The 23,284-nt window shown below is 37.6% G+C and overlaps 1 protein-coding gene across 6 annotated transcripts in view; it reads right to left on the minus strand.

The window, feature by feature from the left end:
* The window catches only part of LIN28B (lin-28 homolog B), a 144,781-nt gene extending 127,103 nt beyond the window's left edge, over positions 1-17,678 (minus strand). The window contains exons 1-3 of one of the 6 annotated variants that reach the window (XM_058566551.1): positions 17,413-17,678; positions 7,835-7,883; positions 23-207 (exon numbers count right to left, since the gene is read on the minus strand). In XM_058566551.1, the coding sequence (XP_058422534.1) occupies positions 23-207; positions 7,835-7,868 (219 nt within the window). In that variant the 5' untranslated portion in view covers positions 7,869-7,883; positions 17,413-17,678. Of the gene's footprint in view, positions 1-22; positions 208-436; positions 567-1,021; positions 1,278-1,894; positions 1,948-7,834; positions 7,884-16,506; positions 16,795-17,412 lie in introns of those variants that run through there. The other 5 variants (XM_058566552.1, XM_058566557.1, XM_058566556.1 and 2 more) reach the window with 5 other exon arrangements.
* Positions 17,679-23,284: the final 5,606 nt, after the last annotated feature.

Below are 23,284 nucleotides of genomic sequence, written 5' to 3' on the forward strand. Positions count from 1 at the left end.
GGGGGGAAAAAGTTTGGCTTACTTGGTGTACAAATACATCGACTGGAATATCCAAGGGGCTTCCCTCTCGGCTTATCATGGAGATGAATCCAAATCCCATTCGGACATTGAACCACTTACAGTGGCCAGTTCCGTGCAAAACCTGGGATTCCTCCTCTGCCTGCTCCGGCAGCTTCCCGGGCTCTTCTCCACCTTTGCTTGCCCCGCCTGAGTAGAACAGGACAAAAAGTCAGTTAGTCCGTATTCCCATACTGTTCATTGAAAGAGAAAAAAACTGCTTGGGGGGGGGAATAGAAAAAAACGCTACTAAATGGTCGATTCCCTCTTCTCTTCTACAGAAAATATTTAAAATATTAAAGGGTTAAAAGGGGAAGCGGGGGAGGGGAAAGCCACACTGTTCTCTCGTTCACAGCAACTTCCACGTTTCTGTACATACGTGTACTTTCTCACTTCACTCCGTTTTTCAGCCACATATTACAGTACAGCATGCGATACTTTACTTGCATATTGCTGATTTAACACTGATCCCATTTACAAAGAGAAATTTTCAGCGTAACTATTCTCTCCGGCGGGCACGAGGAGGAAAGAGAAATCAAGATGGTTAGAACTAGTTAATGCACATGCGGCAGCAGTGAATCCAGGGTTATTCGCAAACGCGCATTCCCCTCCCCCCCAATAACTTTCAATTAAAGTTGGGGTGGAATGGGGGAGGGGGCAGGTGTATAAAAGTTTTCTTGGGCTCACTAACTGAAACTGCGCTTAATCACACTCAAACAATTCAAACAATAGCCCCCTGAAAGCTTTTCAAGTTGTGAATCAGTGTGGGCGGTACAAAACATTTTTGGAGATCTATAACAATAGGTTGCAGAAAGCCCCATAGCGCGATGGGGGGTGGGGGGGGGAATGCCCAGTATTGGGGTAAATGGGGAAGGGGGGACGGGCAAAGAAGGGTGAGAGAGAGGGAGGGGGGAGAGAAAGGAAGAGAGAAAATCACAGTAAAACAATAGAAAAGAAAATTAACCTTCGGCCATGTTGCCCCACGGGCCCTCTGCTCCAAACTCGTGAGATGAAAACTTTCCCTTTGGAACGGAGTGGTCTTCTGCATCAATCTAACATCTTGATTTTGTGCGATCACAAATTTAGCTCGCATGGTCTAATGTGCTTTCCCTCTTTTGATTTTTTTCTCTTCTCTCTCCAGTTTCTGGCCCCCTGAGCACACGTGACTTTGTCAATTACATGCTTTCTTGCTACTAATTTCACCTCGGATCCTTAAGGGGCTGGCGAGAGAAAGAGATAACCAATCGCCATTTCATCTATGCTGACATCAAAATAATTTATGAATGAACACGAAAAATTCAAACATGTTATCTTAAAGACAATTTGGGACGCTTCTTTACGATAAATCAGAATGCTGATTTCGTGCTTTTACTTAAACACAATGGAAGGTCCTTGTGAATCGTCGATTTAGAAAAACGGCAGTCACATATGTGCACACGCGTGCCTTACACACAAGCCTGTCTAAATAATCTCATTTAGGGGGAAAAAGTCATTTAAATAAAGCAACTGAGTTCGATTTTTTTCCCCTAAGAATTCAGCTGCTCGATAACAGTAAACCTGCTTGGGACGCAAATTTAATTCAATTCTTAGAGGAAAATATACAATTTACAAAAGATCTAATTAAATCTAATTACATCTCCATGAAACTTTAGATAATGGTAACATACACCTACAATAAGACAAAAGCACACAATTACCTGATGGTGCCCTGAAATCTTTTCAAATTTAAAATAAAATCCTACCGGAAAAATCACTATCACCTTCACGTAGTCAAATTGTGTTTAGGTTTATCATTTCGGAACATTTTGGAGGGGGTTGGTAAGGAATTGTACTTCACAGGTTTCTCCGCCATCTCTTTCCGGGGGAGGAGATGTGATTAATGACTTCCTAAATAACAGCCCAGTTTTCCAGCCTAACATGGAGTGAACCTCAATCAGTGGCGATTGTTCCCCAAGAGCAAGACGACGTAGGGCAGGGAGGGGGAGGGGAGCGCCAGGCAGGGGAGGTGAAGAGGAGCCGCCAGCACAGGCGGCTGCAGAGCCAGAGAAAGAGGTGGGGAAGAAAAAAGCGGGCGCGGGCGGGGGAGGGGCGAGGACAGAGGGGCAAGTGGGAGAAGAAAGGTAAATTCATATCGTATTGACTGGACCCTGACATTTAAAAAGTGCACTACCAGTGGATAGAACAGTCGAATGAACGAAAATTTAGTAACAGATTAGGCTCCTATCGTCCCTTCCCTGGCCCGCCCCCAGTTTCAAAATGCTTACCCTTTACCTTTCAAATTGGTTCAAACGATTTGTTGATTACTAGATACGGACACCAATATTACCACCCCTATCGAATACTGCAATAAATATTATAGATCAGTTGGAAATGCTTCATTCCCTTTAAAATATGAAATATCACCCGTTTTCGAAACATTAAAACGTACCACCACTCCTTCCCCCACCCCACCCCCCATTTTCTTAAACAAGCAGTTTACGGAGAAACTACAGATACCACTTCCCTTCGGCAAAGCTACCGAGTTGACCCTCCCCCACCATACCCGCAATCCCCCTCCCCGTCTCTCAAACATGTCCACACTCCTAACTCCGTTTCACTCTAACACTGTTTCACACAAACTAAAATGTAGGGATTCTGAATCTAAACGCTTTTGGAAACCCACATAATGCACCTAATGACACTTTCTCCCCATATTAAACAACTAAATATAAATCTATACTAATTGGTTCAGATTTGAAATAAATGGATGTACATAAATGTTATTTTCAGCTGTTCCTGGAAAAAGGTGTCAGTCAAAACTGATGAATTTGTAAAGATTTTTTGTCTGTTTATTTCTTTTGTTGTTTCTCAGGAAATGGGGCAAAGCCTTTCCATTTTATTTACTTTGGGGGAAATAACCATGTGCCAGCTGGTAGGGAGGAAAGAAAAAGTGTAAAAATCCAAATGATTTCGCAAAAGTAACAAAAGCTCCAAGCTCTCAAAAAAATTATTTGCTAACAAAACATACTAGGTATTATTTTAATAGTAGAAATCAACTGATTACATTGACCTATAATAAAGTAACTTGAACAATGGCATTCCAGGTTAAACATTTCACACAATATGAAATAGAAAAACTAATTTAAAATAAATTACATGTTTTCTCACATTTTACATGAAAGAATTACTTTTAAAAATCAACATCTGGTAACAGAAAAATAATCTGAAAAAGTATTCATGTAAATTGAGGGGAAGTGCTGTTATTTATGTAAAAGTAATTATTATAAAATTCACAGGCCAGGAGAGTTTAGTTTTGTCACTCTCACACATTTATGGTAAACAATATTTTATCTGTAAGTTTGTTCTTAATTAGAAAATAATGTAATCATCAGAAAATCAGAAACAATATATCAGTGGATTCGGAATTCTTGGTTCTTGTTAAATTTGATGAAATTCAAACCTATAGACGAAAAGTGTGAAATACCATAACTGAATAACTGAAGCACATTAGATGGGAGGGCTATGAGAGTCACAGTCTTGCCTGATTGGATGCCTCCAGTACTAGTGGAATTAAGGTAGGGTTCACTGGACTGGCCACTGGTGTCAGAGGTTATCGACTCATTCATTTCCTGAGAGGGACATCAGCCTTTCAAGTCGTGTAGAAGGTTTTTTCCAACTGGGAACTCGGAGAAATCCTCTAACATTCATTCACAAGAATTTAAGGCGAAGGCATTTACACACCTGGGGGTGGGGGGAGAGTAACAGACGAGGGGAGCAGGAAAGAGGAAAGCATAGAGGGAGGAGGAGGGAAAGAAATTGGGAAGGGAGAGAGTGAAGAAAGGAGACAGAAAACATCACTCACCATTTCAGGGATATGGCACTGTCTTTTAAATAGATTCGTCTTTTCTGCCTCCACCCCCATCTTTTGAGCCTAAGATCCTTTTATAAAACTGACCATAATCTCTTTAAGATCACAGAGTGCTTCTTTCACATAAAATGGTCCTATGAATCTCCTAGAATGCTTTCCAATTTGTCACTTTCCTGAAGTCTTCTGGTTTTAATTTTTTTCTCATTTCCTACTTGTTTTTAGTGCCAGAAAGACCTGTGCTTGACTCAAAACGCATGTTTTGTACTTGTGAAAGCCAAATGTTTTAGTAGCTTGATTTATCATAGTTCTTTCAAAATGTCTTTAAAATGAGTTCAAGTAGCTACAAAGACTCTTCAACGCACTGGGGGGAGGGGGGATCAAGGAAATAACCTATCATATGCCCGTTGGTTATCACAATCTAAGGTTTCTCCATTTAAAAAACGAAGTACACGTTTTCTCGTTTTTTTTTTTTAATTCCAACAGTACAATGCAAGGACCCGAAAGAGGTGCCGAAGCCCACCGTGGTTGTTTTCAACTATAAGCAATGAGTGACTTCTATGAAAGCAGAAACAATGCTTAGGTTCTTCTTAAAACTAGGAGGAGGGGCTGTGGCACCACAGCGGGCGGCTCCACCCGTGCCCTCCTCCCGGCAATAAGGCCGGGCTGCAGCCCACGCGACCCTGGCCCGCGGCCCGTCCCTTCCCGCGCAGCCCGCGCCGCGGGGGCGCCGAGACCCCCAGGCCCGCGGCTCTGCCCCTTCCCTCCACCTCCCGCCCCGCAACTTCCTCTCCCCTTTCTCCCCAGTCACCTTTCCCTTCCTTCGGCACATCACCACCTCCTCTCTAGAAAGTCGAGCCGTTCCAAAGAAGGCTGATGATTTCCCACTAATTAAGGGACTTTTACATTTGTCATTTTGTCCCAAAAGAGCACCAAACAAAAGAAACCTTTGCCTTCACCACTATGAAGGTAACACTTGGCACAAAATATACTCCTTTTACTGCATTTCCAGACATATGTCATTTATAATTTGATCCCTTTATCTAGATGTCAGACTCTCCGCAATCTAAGAAAAGTGAAGTCGAGTAGGAGGGGGGATCAGGAGAACCCGAGGAAATGACCACCACCTCCCCCACCGCCCCACCAGGCCATGCCTAAAATGGAGCTGTCTTCAGACAGACCCCTGGCGCCGTCCTTTCGGGAAGCCACGGAAACGTCGCCGTGCGCCTTTGGAGAATCAGGAAAATCCGTCGTTGGGGAAGGGGGTAGAAGGCGGCGGGGGGCGATTTTGGGGAACCCGCTCTCCGGCCGCGGCGTGAGGTTTCCCGCCTAAAAGCCGCGGACCCGCACGTCGGGCAAACCGTGCCCGCTCCCTCCCACTGCGTTTCAGTCAACTATTTTACTGGCGAATAACTTGCTTTAAATTCTTGCAACACGGAGTCAAAGGAAAGGAGTCCTCGGCTGGGTGCGTTAGTCTTAAAGTAGAGGCACTTCAGAATATGGAGGCATTTTGTTTTTGTTTCCACAAAGCAAAATTCCGTTCTCATTTAATTTCCTTATCTGGATGCAAATGCTTTGGCTTAACACAATTGTTCCAATTTGAGAATTTTTACACAGCTGTAAAAATCTCTCAAATTTTTTCCTTATATATCTTAACACATTTCCCTAGGTATAATTAAATAAAATTATGGCAATACAGAAACCGATCAGCATAAATTTTAAGTTTTCCAGACAAATCGCCTTCATTATTTCAAAAAACAAGCATTTGCAAATGTTTCCTTCTTTTTGGTCAGTTATGTTTCAGCAAAGTATTTAGAGCAACAAAATTAATTCAGAAAGGGGCACGATTTTATGACCACCATTTTGTAGAAAGTTTCTTTTTAAAAAAATGGAATGGCAAAAAAAACCTATTCTATTAGCATATTTCTCCCCCAATGAAAGGGAAAAATAAAAATTTTAATACTACTCAAATATTTTCTGAACTGTGCTCAACAAATACTTTCTTAAATGATTTTAATTAGAACAGGAATAGGTTAGAAAAATCATTTAGCAATAAACATCACATTACCTAGCCGAGAACAGCACAAAAAATGTTTCATATTTTATTTGAAAAACAAGTGCGTGTTTTTCACCTGTACTACTTGCACATGCATGCTTCATAAAGATCTTTTTGCAGTAAATATTCTGAGTCTGTAGAAATGACCCTAAATAATGTGAACATAACAATTCTTTCCCCCTCTCCCAAAGCAATGAATGAAAGTTTATTCTTTAAAATTTAATTTTATTAAAAGAAAAAATCAACTGAAATAAGAGTGTAGACTGTTTCTCAGGTATTTTAGTATTTTCACTTTGGGTTTATTTGGGGGAAGGGGACAGATAGATGGAAAATGGGAAGAAAAGGAACAGTGCCAGAGTAAAAGATGAAGCAAGTGAGAGGAAATCTTCAGGCTTTCAAGATGCCTGTGTGGGAAGCAAATATGTGAAGAAAAAGCATCCAGCTAGAAAACTGGAGGCCAGAGTTCTAGTCCCATTTAATGACCTTGTGACCCTGGGCTAATCATTAAGCTTCTATGGGCCTCAGTTTCCTCGTCTGAAAAGTGAGTGAGGAGACTGGACCAGTTGATGTTCAAGACTTTCAGTTTAAATATAATCTCTGGAAATAACTTTTCTTTTGGTGAAAGTGGAACGTCTCCCCAGCCAACCCCGTTTTAATCACAAGGAAACACAGACATGAAACTTTATTGCAGTCACTAAACACATTGGTGTTAACATTATTTCCCAACAGAAAAGAAAAAAGTCTCTGGACTGTCTCCAATTTGCCCCCAGAGAAATACCACAATCAATAGTAAGGGGAAACTAGATGGTAAATTAAAATATTGTAGTAACTTTTCAAAATCTTCTTTTTCATGATACTCATTAGAGCATCATCTCCATGTCAAAGGATTCACTCTAGAAAAAAGTAAAGCGTATGTCAAATGGCAATGCCTACCAATGGTTTCCTCATTAAACCTTTTGATCCCTACTACTTTCCTCTTGTTACCTATAATCCTATATTTGATAAGCTTAATAAAAAAATAACATCTTTTTACTTATACTTATTAATGCTCAGAAACTATGTCATTTCACAGCTCTTAAGTGTGTTTTCAAAGTAGTATTAGTCAAGAGTAGAGCTAAGACGTTTAATTCATCAGAGCAGAAGCCAGAGTAATACATTATTATCAAATAAAAATTGTTACTGAAAAAAGTGTGGTAAGTTTTCAGTTAATTTCAGCAATACAAGAAAATATTTATTTATCAAAAGTCAGGTTTTACAGTACACCTAAATAAATGAAAGAATGTATATTTTAAAAAGTCTAGGTTTAAAATATTAAAAGTTCAAATGACTCATTTTTGCAGTATAATGAGAAACAAATTTGATACATGTTCATGAAAAGCAAAATAAATCGAGCTTCCCTAGATTAGAGAAATTCCCTAATTCTCTGAAAAGTGTCTAATATATTGTGCTATTTATGTTATGGTAAAATTATTTGAAAACAGCACCAAGTCTCTATCCTTAAATTAATTCAACAGATATTTGTGAGTGCCTATTTGCTATGGGAGTTACAAAAATGAACAAGCCATAAATACTTTTCATTCAGCTCCATAAGCATTTAAATATCTATTATCTATCTTGCCTGAGTGATGGAAAAGGGAATCAACAAAATCCAATACTGTGAAAATCAGGAGGAAAATGAGGTAATTAGAAGATTTCATCCATGTAATTCTGGTAAGAGTATCAGTATATAGATGAGGTGGTCTGGAGTACAGTAGCATATGATACCCATTCCGCCAAAGTAGAGAATTCCTGAGGGCAGACAAGTTTTCTCATATTCCTCTAGTGATCTTTTAAAACATTAGTTAAATAAAATATTTAATTAAAAAAAAATGACTAACCTGGGGCTGATGAAACCTGGTTGAATGACCTCATCGTCTTCTGAAGAACCTAAAATCAGAGAGCTCAAGTCAGTACTACATTAATTGCCTATTTAATTGCCTCTTCTTCAGCTTAATGGCTCATTAGAAAGCAATAAAATGCCTAGGTTTTGACTCTGTGAAGTGACCTGTAAACTTTTTTTTACAATTTAAGATTCACCTAGCAAAATTAGATAACCAATTAGCATAAATTTGCCTTTCATTCCTATTAAAGAACTGGTTTAAAAAACATTTTAAACAAGACCATTATGATGTAGTGAAAATCCTGATTTCACGAACAATGCAGTTTAAAAATTTTAATATTTAATTTTACACTGTAACTCAACAATCTCATTCTTTTTCTTTTTTTACCAGTTAAAAATCAACCTAATCTACAATATTGTGTTTCTTTTTTCTTTTCTTTTTTTTTTTTGAGGAAGATTGGCCCTGGGCTAACATCCGTGGCCATCTTCCTCTACTTTATATAGGACGCACCACAGCATGGCCTGACAAGCGGCGCAACCGTGTGAACCTGGGGTCTGAGCCTGCGAACCCCGGGGCCACCGAAGTGGAGTGCTCGTGCTTAACAGATACACCACCGGGCTGGCTCCCAACATTGTGTTTCTTGATGAACTTATTTGACTATTCTCTTCAGATATATTTTAGAGGAAAAATCATGAGGATCTAATTGTGGTACTATACCATTGATATTGGTCTCTCTATTACATTCAAATACTTTTTGAGGGCCAGCCCCGTGGCTTAGCAGTTAAGTGCACGCTCTGCTGCTGGCAGCCCGGTTCGGATCCCGGGTGCACACCAACACACTGCTTCTCCGGCCATGCTGAGGCCGAGTCCCACATACAGCAACTAGAAGGATGTGCAGCTATGACATACAACTATCTACTGGGGCTTTGGGGGAAAAATAAATTAAAAAATTAAATTATTTAAAAAAGATACTTTTTGAGAAAAAAATTAATGGTAACACATTTAATTACAAAGTATATTTAATTAAAGGTATCTAATACACATTAACCTAGATTTTAAAAAGCAAAAACAGTTCTCATTTAAAAAATATGAGTAAGTACTGTTGTTTGTAATATATCCGCTGGATATATTACAACACAACAAAACTTGCAATAAAGAGGTCACCCAGTAACGAAGCATAGTGATTGGAAGAGAAACTCCTGATGGCCACTGAATTATCATTTTTATCCTCGGTCAGAGTTATTAAGGTTTGGAAAACAGATTGGTTTGTACATTCATCCACTCACCTGCTACCACCCAGGGTTGTCTTTCTTCCCTTAACTAAGTTTTACACACTATATCAACTCAAGAAAAAGAAACCATTATGTGTAATTTCCTTAAGTTGCATTCTAATTTTCTTCTCAAAATGAAATGGAGGCTTTTCCAAGTGCAGAATTCTACTGAATGTTGACCCAAGATTCTCCTTACAAAGGATGACAATCCCACTGAGTCAGAGTTGAAAAGAATAGAGGAAGAATGTGAACAAAAGACACGTGAACCACTGGACATGAAATCCTGCAGTTACCCTGTGCTTACAACCCAAAGACGGAAGATAATGAAAGACCCTAATGTTAACAAAATTCACCACTAAAACTTATTGAAATAGAGCTTTCCCTTACATTCAGCCAATTTTAAGTTTTATTTTGCACATTTGGTTTATGTGGGAGTGTATCTAAATATTATACATAAATTTTAGCAAAACACTAGCTCATCTTTTTTTATTCTAATAGCACACAGCCCATGCTTAATCGTCGCTGCTTATATTTACAGAAAATTTCAAAGCAACATATTCTAAAGATGTGTAAAAACAATCGATAAGGTTTGTAAAAAAACCTTTTCAAAAAATTCAGATAAATTATTATAAATCGTAGACTTAATAAAGCGAAAATCAAATGGTATAAGAAAGTTAGCTAAATACCACTATTTAATTTAAGAGCTCTAACTATGAGCTTTCTGGGTTTAAAGAAAGCCAGTCAATTTGAATGATGAAGATGTTCAGATTTTTCACTATCCAAACTTACATATGATGTTTTTTGGTTATTAACAGTCTTAATTATTATTATCCCTTTCAAAGGAAAAGTAAGATGGAATTATTTCACAGACATTAATATATTTTATTGATGTTAAGTAATGATTTAAAATTTTTCAAAAACAAAAGAGTTGGTAAAGAAAACAGAATTAAGTTTAAAAAAATCCATCCATCCAATGTTTACAGAACGACTATGATAGGAATGAGATAGGTAAATATTATATAAAATATTTACAATATTAAATGTTCATATTCTTACTATAGGTGACTTTTTGAAATGAAATAACAATAAAGAATTAAAATAATTCTTTCAATGCATGAATACTCCAAAAATAGCCATTTCTAATTTTATACACAGGTATTTTTATTTAATACTATAATTTTTTATAAACATTAGAAAGCAAAAATCTAAAATGCTGGTATCCTAGAATACATTTCTCTGCCCCTTCACTAAAATAATCCCTGTTCATCATTTAAATCTCCATTTAGATCTCTTTTTGTTGCTGTTCCATACTGAGTACAATGCCTCTACCATGTACTACTGTACTGTAATTGAATGCAATCCTGTAATAGCCCATGAATATGGTCTCTCTCCCAGCTTGACTCTATGCTCTATGGTAGGAGGGATTGTGTATATTTAGCTTATCATTGTAATCCTAGCATTCTTTAGTGTTCAATACTTTTTTTTTTTTTTTTTGGTGAGGAAGATCAGCCCTGAGCTAACATCCTCTTTTTGCTGAGAAAGACTGGCCCTGGGCTAACATCTATGCCCATTTTCCTCTACTTTATGTGAGACACCGCCACAGCACGGCTTGACAAGCGGTGCGTCAGTGCACACCTGGGATCCGAACCTGCAAACGCTGGGCTATCACAGCGGAGCACGTGCACTGAACCGCTACGCTACCAGGCCAGCCCCTCAACACATATTTTTAAATGAATCCAAGACTTCATGAATTTCTGAGCCTGGGTTGACTATCTCTAGGATGCCTTTCATGAATTAAATGGACTTATATACAAAATTTTCTTAAAAACCATCTTTTCATAAAAAGAGAAATGTGATAGGCAATTAATCATCTGACTATTGAAAATATAAAATATGTACAAAGTAATTTCAATAACTTTTAAAAATATATAGACACTATTATAAAATTCCCTAATTTTACTATTCATCACAAATACACTTAGACTTCATATTTCCTCCTATTAAAATACATAACAATATTCTTCTCGAGTACTTTACATATAGTTGTTAATCCACTGTTGTAACTATTCAATGTAAAGGAAAATGATTATCTATGCCTTATACACTGTCATTTATTAGAAAATTGCCAAGCTGTTAAGCTCAGAGAATTGAGTAATAATAAAAATAAAATAAAATACTACTACATATTATTCATAACTTTATTTCAATTCAATTTACATCATGCTTTTACTTCTAATATTAATAAAACGCAAGTTAAAGTTGGCAAAAAATAATTTAGCAATCAAGAATATTCACCATAATAAAAGGAAAATTATTTCATCACTTATTCTCACTACTACAATTTCTCAACATCTAAAAAAATATTTAAGATAAATTTTATTTCTCTTATTATCAGTACCTTCTAAAATGATGTAAGTGTAAAGTACATTACAGTTTACTAAATAAAATATTCACTTTATGGTTTATAACAAAAACTATAGTCTATATACAATATGTCTCAACTATCATTGAACTAAATACATTCTTTGGAAAGCAAAGTAGGCAACAATGTGACTTTTCTTTCTTAGAAGAATAGTTGGGGGAAAAGTTTCTAAATGACTCCACTTAAAATCATATAGCAAACACACTACACAAACATGCGAGTATAACCTAAAGCACAATACTTATTTACATTTCCTAGAACTTAAATATAACATATACACTTATGAAATAAAATATTAGAGGTGGAAGTTCAACATTGAAGTGAATGTGTGCTTTACGAAAATGTTTTCTTATACTGTCCTCTAAAGGAATGTTTAATATGTATTAAAACCCTTCACTGTAATTATTTTTTGCAAATTAGTCAATAGACTAAACTCAAATGCTGCCTAAGCAAAATCAGGATAAACTATTTTGTAATTTAACCGAACATCCTACTGTAATTTTAGATAAAACTGAAAATGCTGTACCCTCAATTATTATACAGGTACAGAAAATTTAAAGAAAATAATCTACTTAAAACTAAAGACAGACAAATATTTACATGTGACTTTATACAGTTGAAAAATTGTAGGTATTGGAGTCTTAAGACACTTCACATTTGCGGAAATATTTTGAACATTATCTCAAGAGAATGAACAAATCTATATTGCTCTACAAAAAACATTCCAAAATTGTTTTTTATATTTATGAGGTAAATAATAATACAAAATTTTTTTTTATTATTTATAATACATATGTAAACACTTAACCTTAAATTAGAGGCTAATATTTGTAATACTGCTGAATCACAGAGATGAATTAACCATTTTACAAATTGAAATTTTATTGGTTTCACATAAGATATGGGCAGCTCTAGAATTCTCTTCAAATACTGTAGTAAAGAATAATTCATTCTAGAAAATAAAAAACTTCAATGAATAATAATTTAAGTCAACTGGCATACTGTCAAGATTGTTTAAAGGCACTGACTGGCACAAATGTTAACTGGTAAACACAATTCTTTAACTTAAACGTGAATGCTGTAACACAACTGAGTCACAGTACAGTTGTTTTGCTAATGCAAATAGTTTGTATCTTCCACCATATAAAACAACAATTTTATATAATAAAGTTCATAGCTGAGTCACTGTTGAGGTCACATTGAATAAAAGAATAAAAAACAATAGTGGTTTTACATTAAAAAGAGTCCAAATAATGGCAAAATTCCTGTCTTAAAGAAGTTAATCACATATACTTCAAAGGTCCACCATAACTTTAAGATAAAAGCTTTAAAGTAGCTTCTTGATATGGTAAATAAAAATGATTCTAAGTAAACTTGAACATTTCTATTTAATTAAGATTCTAACAAGAAAATTTTATTTGATATACGTTTTAACATACAACATTAATGGTTAAAAATTTATATCACAAGAGATTAACAACTAAATGAGAACTTTTAGTGCGTTTGAAAGTTTCAATAAATATTTTAATATAATAAAATCAAGAGATGTTTTAGAGGCTGCTCACCTTTACATCACTGTGTAGTGATATAATGGTGTAATAAATGTAATATTAAATTAAAATGATAGGATTTTAACTAGCAGAGAAGGAGACTATACCAAGAGACTAATGCAAAAAAACATAATTTGCAGATTTTTTCCTAAAATTTTAAATCTACAATAAGAGTAAAGTCTGTTTTTACCCTATACAGTCTAGAATATATTAGTTGAAATGTTTCTGTAGAATTTTAAACAAAATGTCACATATAGGAATTGTTTGAAAAATATAAAATTAGCATTTCGGCTCTTGCATTCCCAAATAAGAAATACTGACTTGAAAATATCTAGAAAATTTAAAACATGTTTTTCCACCATTAGAATTGGTCATTCAACACTAAGTCCTTTTTTCTATATAATTAAGCTTTTGTTCAGCCATGAAAAAACTAGAAACTGATTGCTTGAAAATGAGCTGCATGCCCTTTGTCCTGGTTTGTCACCTTTGACCCTTAATTTGATGATCCTGCATCAAACCCATTCTATTTTTAGGAAAATAATGTCAAAGTTCTATGCCTAAAATAGTACTTTTTACTGAAATATTAAACGTATTACAACATTCCTTTTCAGGTAATTTCCACAATGGTTTCATACCAATGTTCATTTCACACAATCTAGAACACAATAATATTGTAAGCAGTGACAGCCTGGTGTTTGTCCTGCTTCAAACAATAGAATATTTCCCCAAAGTGCTAAGTCAAGATCGTTATAATTTCACAATTTATATTTTTCTCTTTATTTAGAAAATTGCATACATTATCATTTCTAAGTAGAATGTATTTCATGAGTGATTTCTAATTTTATTAATTTTGATAATCATATATTTTGATGTTGGTTTTGATAGTGCCAGAATATAAACCTGAATCAAAAATTACAAATATCAAGTTCATATTCAACCTTACAGTGGTGTAAACTAATATAGTATAGTTTTAGAGAGAACTCATTGGTTGTTTAAATTGGTTTTAAAATCTTGTCTTCATCTGCAAGTGGTAGCTTTCAAAGAAAGAGAAAACCTCTAGCATTGATCCCATTGATTTCACTGACATTATTCAAAATCAATGTTATACAGTAAGTTAATATCCTTGAGGGATAAAATTTCTCTATACAATTTCCGGTTGATTTCAATGCAGCTGGGCAATAAGAATACATTAAAAAGTATATATGAAATATATGTATATATTTCCCACACTGATGCTACTTGAACATCTACACAGTTTCTGCGTACAGTTTTCAGTCAGATTTAGCAGTGACCAACATGGCTGTCTTGGTTCAGCACTGTGGTCAGCGACTTCATAGAGAGTCATTGTGTCAGAGAAATCCAACAGTATACATGTACATAGTGCGCAAGTTTCCTAAATCAGTATGAGTCTATATTTCATATATTCCTATATATGTTCATATAAGTCAATCTTAAGTTTTTTAATGTAAAGAATTTTCATTGTTCTGCTCGGCAAGCTAGAAATCCTTCTTTACCTTGTCGTTCATCAAAAATAGCACATATTCGTAAAGAAAATACAGACCCTTTAAAATCCAAGAAAATCAGGCATAGGTTCTAAAGCATTTAAATACAAAAACTTTGGGCATTTATGGACTATAGAATTTTAAAAGAAAATAAGATTCTACTAAAAATTATCAAATAAGAAAACTCTTTAGCTGACCAAAATTTTATAATGGCCCTTTCATAATCAATGGCTTTAATTACTTCTAAATTGATTCATCTCTGAATCTCTGCTTTCCTTTTTTTCAATCAATTCAACTATGAATTAACAGAATTGTTTCTAGATCATTTCCTGACCTGAGCTTTCTAATAAGAGTCTCCAAATTTGGTAGTTATGAATAGCAGTTCAATTATTTTAGAGACATCAGTCCTATACCTGAAGACTGTTATGCATATATTTTATTTAATAACTTATTTTTCCCTTAATCATGGTTTGTAAATTATAATAGCAGTGTGTTACAAAAGAAGTTACATGATCAGATACCAAACATTATCAAACTATCAGACAGGTAAGATCTGTTAAATCTTCTCTTTCTTCAAAGTAAACAGGAAAAAAAAAAAGCCAAACCCTTAAATCCACTATATTTACTAAAATTCTGGTGGTTTTGTCTAATTTACATGTGCAACACACTTTAAAATAAGCCACTCTGAAAACTAACTTTGAGCACTATCATATTAAAACTCAATCTGCTTCACTTACAAAGAAGTATAGTAAGCTCTAGTTTCCCCCACAACACAGATTTTTTATTTAAATCTTGATTAAGTTCACAACAAATTTTTCATTGTTTCTGAAAGAAGTTTGGCACAGACATATAATAAGACACTCTACAGTCTGACAAAGATTAATGAGAATTGATCCTTGAATCATTTGGTTCCAGATCTATTAATTGAGAAGCACCTATAAACAGTTCTAACAAGCAATATGCATTACAAATTGACTCAGACCCTTAAATTCTTATGACATTTTATTATCAAGCAATGATTTGCTGATCCTATACGTGAAATGGAAAAGTCAAATAAAGCGTTTTACTCATTTGTAGTATCCTCCCCACCAAGTACTAGAAAAAGGCCTGTGTGAGTTTAATTTCTAAAACTCTTTGGGAAATTTAGTCACACTGGACTGTCCTATTGCATCCATTCAGAGATACAGAATTTGGGAAGCAAGAATTGTCCCCAAAATGGACAAGGATGTAATTATTAATCTAAATGGAATACTGATTATTACATGTTCTATTGTTAATTTATGACTCTTCTATCAAATCTGTACAAATCCATAGCAGAAAAAAAAACGACATAAATTTCATAACAAATTTATATTTTGAAAAACACATAAAACTGGCATAAATTTCCAAGAATTCAATTTTAAAGTTTAAAGTTTCCCTGAAATGTTTTATAAATTGTGATGTTTTATAACTTACTGTTGGACTTAAAAATTTGCTTTACCAACAGATGCACTTTAAAAAGCGTTTTTGCATTACCACCTAGCTACATATGGTAATAATCTGCACAAAAAAAATGAAACATGAGGATTTTTTTTGATTAGAGTAAAAAGTCACTTTGTCATACTTTCCCAACAATGTTGTAAAATGTGTTAAATTCATTCTGATACTAGTTGTCACGCGTAATTTTAACTTTCACAATATTTGTGACCAACAAATAAAAACTAGAATAAAACACGAGCATAATTTATTTTTCCCTTGCGTTAACAATTGTAGGTATAAAAATCCTCACTGGAAATTTAGTTCTATGAACAGTAATAATATCTGGTAACCTTAAAAACCTATGGACGAAAACAAATCCACAGAAAGGAACTCAAAGAAACACAGGAACCCAAGATTTCAGTCTGTGTTAACATGAAACAATTCAAAATGGCGGACTATTACTTACATTTAAGAAATTTCCGCAATGAGGACACTAAATACATACTGTAAGATGTTACTCGAAAACACTCAGTATTTACCAACGTGCAATTAAAAAAAAAAGTTTTTGGAGTACAAATCCTCGGAATGCACCCGCATCCAGTGTTCCAGGCAGTAGTCTGTTAATGTTCCTGCGAACGTATCGTTTTCTCTTCGGTTTCTTTCTTTTCAAAAGCAACCGAAATCCCAGTGCGTTTTTCTCCGTTCTCCTCAAATCCTTAATTTTAATTCTTGAATTTACATCACTGACACCGACGCAAAAAGGATCCCCGACGCCTGCCGGCTACAAAGCAGCTCCGTTGGCGGAGTGCGCGAAGGGCAGCTGCGGACGCCCCCTGGCGGCGCGGCCCCGCGGGTCCGAGGCGCCCGCACCAGCCGCGCGGACCGCTCGCCGGGCCCCGGCCCGCGCCGCACCACCGCGCCCCCGTCGCCCGTGCCTCCAGCCCGCCCGTGCCGCCCGCTCCCCGCCCGCGCCGGCTGCCGGGCCATGAGCCCGGGCGGCCGCGCTGGCGACGCCGCGCCCGCACCGAGCGCCGACCCAGCGGCGCGGAGCGGGGAGAGAAAGGTGTGAACCCGGAAGTACATCGCCCGCCCGCATCTCAGCGGTAACACGGGGGCAATAAATCAGGGCCGGCGAGGGAAGGACCGGCCTCCGGCTCCCGAGCGGCAACTTGCTGCGAGACCTGTCACTTCCCCCCCTTGCCCTGTCCTTCCCCCTCCCCGGCGCTCGCGCCTTCTCCTTTCTTCCTGCTCCTCGGCACCGAGCTCCCCTCGACGTTGCTCACGTGCCAGAGCCGCGGCCGCGAGCCGCGTCCGACCCGCGCGCACACCCGGCCCCGCTCGCGCTCGCCCGGCCGCGGGGCGCGCCGCTTACCTCCGAGGCCTCATGGTCGCGTCGCTAGCGGGGTGTGAGCGGGGGAGAGGGTGTGAGGACGCGGGTGGCGTTCAACCGGGGGGACGGCCCGGAGGAAGGGGCCTGGAGTCTGTCACTTCCTGAGGGAGCGCGGCGGCCGGAGACCCGGGCTGCGCGCGGCGGGGCCGGGAGGGTCAGCACATTGTGAGCCGGCGAGGGGACGCGGCGCGGAGGGGCCGGGGAGCGAGGGCGGCGCTCGGCTGCCGGCCGCGGAATCCGCTGTCGCCGCCGCTCGGCCGCCGCAGCCCGGCGGGTGGCGGGGCACGGAGGAGGGGGCCGGGCCGGCGGGGGGGCCGCGGGGCGCGGCGGCGGCACCAGGCTGCTGGGCTCGAGCCCTGCGTCAGGCGGCGGCACGCGCACACCTGCCCGCCGCCGCTCCCGGCCGCGTCATTGGCTGCCCGCGCCGAGCGCGCGAGATTGAACTTTCCATTCATTCCGCGGCCGGGCGGGCGTTCCCCGCGGGCTCCCGGGGACGCGCGCCGCCTCCCCCCGCCCCGAAGGCGCGTCCCTGCGCGGATCGTGGGCGCGCACGGTCGCCGCCGCCGGCTGTTCGGGCGGAGGCGGCGAGTGTCCGGGCCTGCGATTCGGCTCCGGCCGCGCACAGAGCGGATTCCTCGGGTGCTCCTGGAGGGAGGCGCGAGCGAAAGGGTAAGATCCTACCAAATCGTATCCTCAGCCGGGGTCGTCTTCTCCTTAACTAACAAACGCTCTAGAGGTACCTCGAAATAGTGAATTCCCAACTGTGCAATTCAAAGTAATAGTCATGTGTCTCAGAATCCAGGGAGCATTGTAGACAGTGTTCGAAGTTTGGGGAACCTACTATCCTCTGTACTCTGCATTATACTTTCCTCAGCAATAAAATACTCAACCTCAGATTGGACACATACATTAAGTATCTCATGGAGTGCCACAAGATTGTGGCCGAAGATAATGTTATATGTGTTTACCATGGTGTTTTGGTATATCTTCCCCAAATATCACTACCTTCTCTCTTATTATTTTCTGCCTGATGACTTCATTCTTTCTTGTCCCTTTATACTCTCAGAACCAAATGGTCCTGGTCAACCATTGTCTGACCAGCTACAAAACTGAACGTAGCTTTGTGTGATCTGTGATCTGGTCTAATCAAATATAGACTATTTGGTGAAACTGATTAAGAGGATTAAATATTTCAGCAAACTAAAAACCAGGTGTGTTCAAAACTAAAAAAAAATGTGTAAGGTATAAAAACAAATTAAAAGTGGAAGACTGAACATGATTAATAAGGACAAGTTAGCTGGATAACCTATGACTAAAAAGCAAATCTCCAAACCATTGCTGTGTGATGATGACTGTATTCTTCCTTCCAATTCCTGGATTAGGATTAGGAAACCAGTTCATCTGTCAGGGATAACCACGGTCTAGAAAAAACACTTGTGGCCTGGGGCTGACATAAGTGCAGACAAACTGATCAGAAGCAAAATTCCTTTGTGACCCCTTAAGAATTTTCCAGACTGGCTATCTTTAGCAGATTCCTTAGATGACTGCCCAACTTTCCATTGACCCTGTGTACAATATGACTGACTTTAAAGACGCCTTTTCATTGGCAAGTACGTGAAGTATTTTTTACATTACTGATTGAGTAGTACAGAGGATTCTTTTAGATACAGTTGTTAGTTGTAACCATTGTATCGATCAATTGCAATTGATTTGTTATAATGCTACCTACTTTATGTTATGATTCCAAATATAATTTAGTGGAAAAGGATGCAGACATTGATCACTAGAAATGAAAAACAGAGCAATTAATTATATATCACCATCTGAAATATGATATGCTTTGACTTAAAAGCATTAAAGGAATTTTTTATTTATGAGTGGAGCTTACAAATGATGCACTTACAAAATGAACTTTTTTTTTTTCAATAACTATGTCCTTTAGGTGCTTTAGAAGACTTTAGGTATATTTATGTAATATCTGTTTAAAGTCCTGAGAAAAATTGTAAACAGAAAATAAAAATTAAAACATAACCTGGAATCGGTATTCCAAACAATCAAGAGGTCTTCTTTATTTTTGATTTCTAACTAATTATCATCATGGCATCATGCTGCTGTCACAAAAATGAAAAATGGGAAATTATACTTTATTATTTCATATCAGGTGCTGGGAAGGAGAGAAAATGAACTTTCCTAGACTAAGCACTTACTAAAGAATATCTTAGGCTGATTAGAAATGGATGAAAAGCCAAAAGAGAAAATTAAAGGCAAATGAAGTTATCATTTGTGTATGGTTCTTGGCAATTTCTTTCTAAAAAGGAATATTTCTACCTGGGGCCATGGCAATAATTTGCTTTACTCTCAAAATTATATCTGATAATTACTCCCTGAGAGAACAGGCTCTATCTTATTCTTAATATGTCCAGTACCTACAACAGTGCCTGGCACATATAGTGGGTGTGAAAGAAATGTTTTTAAATTAGTGTATGAGAATGCACTCTGATTACATTTTCAAGGAAATAATTAACAAGATATTTAGAAAATATAGGATGCAGTGTGTTATATCCTACTCCTCCCTCTTTTCTGTGACTGGAGTATATGAAAATAAATCCCAGACATCACATCATTTTACTTATGAATTACAAGTATTGAGTGTTAAACTATTGAAAAACCAGGCTCTTTACATATTTATTCTTCTGCTCTAAAACAATTTTTAAAATAGAGTTTAAGAATAAAGAAAGGATAGTATTGTATTTGTTTGCTAGAGCCCATCCTAATGATCTCATCTTAACTTGATTATCTGCAAAGACCCTATTTCCAAATAAGGTCACGCACACAGGTACTGGGGGTTAGGACTTCAACATCTTTTGGAGGGGGCACAATTCAACCCATAACTATCATTGGTAGAACTAGATGGCTTTGCTTCTTCACAGAAAAATAAACATCTCTCTGCATAGAACTGACTAGATCCACATAGGTTTTTTTTTTCCTCCATGTATTATAGTAAAAGAAATAACTCCAGTCACAAATGCTTGTTTTAGACTTCTGTATGCCTATCACAAATATCATTTATCTTGTTTTCAAAATTAAAAGTTTATAAAGCAAGCACTGTCACCCGGATTATAAGGTATCTCTGTTGAACTCTCCTTCACATATAGAAATATAGAAGAGAAAAATTAAAAATGTGCAGAGAGTTTAACATTCATAAAAATTATGACAAACTCGTGCCTGCCTATGGAACTGGCAAAAATCCTAAATTTCAACAGCACACTCTGTTGGTAAGGCTGTGGGTAAACTGCTACTTTCATACACTGCTGTGGGAATGCAAAAGGGGCAGAACGTTTAGAGAGGGCAATTTGGTGAAATATATTTAAATTATAAATAAACTCTATGACCCCAGCAATCCTTCTTCTGGGAAATTTATCTTAGATATAAGTGCTCACATAGCAAATTATGTGTGTACCAGGATTGAACATTTTTATCATAACAAAAGAATGGAAGTAACCTGTGTCTGTCTACAGGGGCTGGGTAAATAAACAGTGGTACATTGATACAATGAATGTAAAATATTTCTGTGTACTTAATACGGAAAGGACTCCAGAATACATTGTTAAATATAAGAAGCTGCATGGCAAACACCACATATGCTGCCTTTTGTGTGAGAAAGGGAGGAAATAACAAGAATATACATATTTATATGTGTTGTTATTTGCATATAGGAACACTAGAAGAATACACAAAAAATGAAACAGTTGCCTACTGGGGGACAGATAGGGAGATCAGAGTAGATGGGAATAGAAGTGGGAGAAAACTTAATATATGCTTGTTATACAGTTTTGATATTTGGACCATGTGAGTGTATTACTGATTCAAAAAAATTTTAATAAAAACAGTAAAGTATGACAAATTATTAATGCTACTTATATGGAAAACACTCGTAAAAACCTTTCCATTTTTTGAAAACTCAATTGTTAAAAAAGATGATCTCAAAAAAATGAAAGAGAATGGATCAATGAAGCGCATGTGGTAAAATCTTGGTAACTGTTGAATCTCAGTAATAGGTACATGGGACTTTATCGTACTAGTCTCTCCAATTTTATCTGTTTGAAGATTTTCATATTTTTAATGTTCTCAATCAGAATTTATAAAATCTCATGAGTTATCTGAAAATTAGATAAATTTCTAAAAAATTAGGTGTCACTTAAAAATTGTTAATGCCTAAAATGCCTAGCTTTGGGTGAATCTACCTAATTCAGGGCTTTAAGGCAGTTAACTAGAAATAACCAGTAAAGTCTCCTTTGAGTGGGTAGTCTGGTCAAGAAAGCTGACGAGGAGAAAAGGAAGACGTGACGGAAAGGGTGTTTATTATTATAGTTTACAGTCATACATAGATCTAGAGACCCCAACTTTTTAAAATCAAACTTCCCCATATACCTCCAGCTTCTGAAAAAATCATTGTTGTTCATTTTTAAATTTTCTATTTTAATTGTATTTTAAATTATTAGAGCCATGATGTGAAAATTTTTATGTTGCACTCCATCAGTAAAAAAAATTTGGAGCACACATCTTCAATATATGTGTATTCATTTATTTACAGATTGTATGCATATACTTGTGTACCAATACATTTTGTACATTGTAAAACATGTACAAAGTAGAAATTTAAAATTTATTAATAAGAGGAAAATCAAATTGTAACTATGTATTTCTCATTCTTCATTGGATTGTCTTCTGTGCTCATCCCATTTGGAGACCACTGGATTTGAGCATATTCTCCAACTGACACTTCAGATATGGTCAAAGAGGTAATAGAAAAGGAAGAATCTTGGGGGTGGAGTGGGGGGCAGGGTCTCAGGGGAGGAGAGGAGAGCAGAAGCCATGGAGAGCAACAAACAAGTGAGCTCCTCTTAAGGAGCAAAATCAGGACCTCATCAGGGAAGGTTTCCCCACACCTGGGTTGGGGGCCTCATGACATCCACCCAGCAGGATTCCCAAATTGCTTTAGGTGAGTGACTACTGTGTATCTTTCATTCTTTTGTCTTTCAGCATGAGAGTGTTGATTGCAGTGCCAGTTCTGCCATTATGTATTGAGTGTGTTCAGGGAGCAGGAGGCAGATATCTTATCTCTTTGGTTCATATATATTGGAATCAAGGTGATTCACATATGGACCCAATGAGGAGACCACTGTGAATCACTTGAAGATCCAGAATTTTGAGCTTCATGTCATAACTAGATGGGATTTGGGGTTGTCCCTCCTTGGGAAGGAGGTTACTGATTCTGTGTCTGGGAAAAAGAGACACATGGCTATGTGGTGACAAGAGGGGTGGACTGTAGGAGATACTTCTGATGCTTCCCCCACATCCACATCTCCTCTGGCTACATGGAAGTCTCACCTACAGTTGGGCAAGGCCACATGACTAGTTCTAGCCAATGTGTTCGAGATGGAAGTGACACATCTCTTCTGGGCTAGAACATTTAGTTGCCAATGTAAGAGCCTTCAGTGTCTCCCCTGCTACTGTCCAGTGGCTTTCCAGATGGTGGAGTTTGTATCAGCCTGAGTCCTGAAGTGAGGACTATGTGGAACAGAGCCTCTTGTCAATATAAAATTGACATGTAGCAAGAATAAGATTTAAAACTTGTTGTTTATGCTACTGGTATGTGGGAGTTGTTCTCATTATTTCCACAGCATAGCCTGGTTTATTGTGACTGACACAGTGTTCAATATGGTAATTGGTAGTGCCAGTATGTTTATTAGTGATTTCTACCTGAAATATTTGCAGTCCATATTAATAGATTTTAGATTTAAGAAAAATGGTGGTATTTCTGTTCCTGAAATTAACAGAAATATCAAAAATT

Source organism: Diceros bicornis, chromosome 23 (assembly GCF_020826845.1).
Source record: "Diceros bicornis minor isolate mBicDic1 chromosome 23, mDicBic1.mat.cur, whole genome shotgun sequence".
NCBI lineage: Eukaryota > Metazoa > Chordata > Mammalia > Perissodactyla > Rhinocerotidae > Diceros > Diceros bicornis.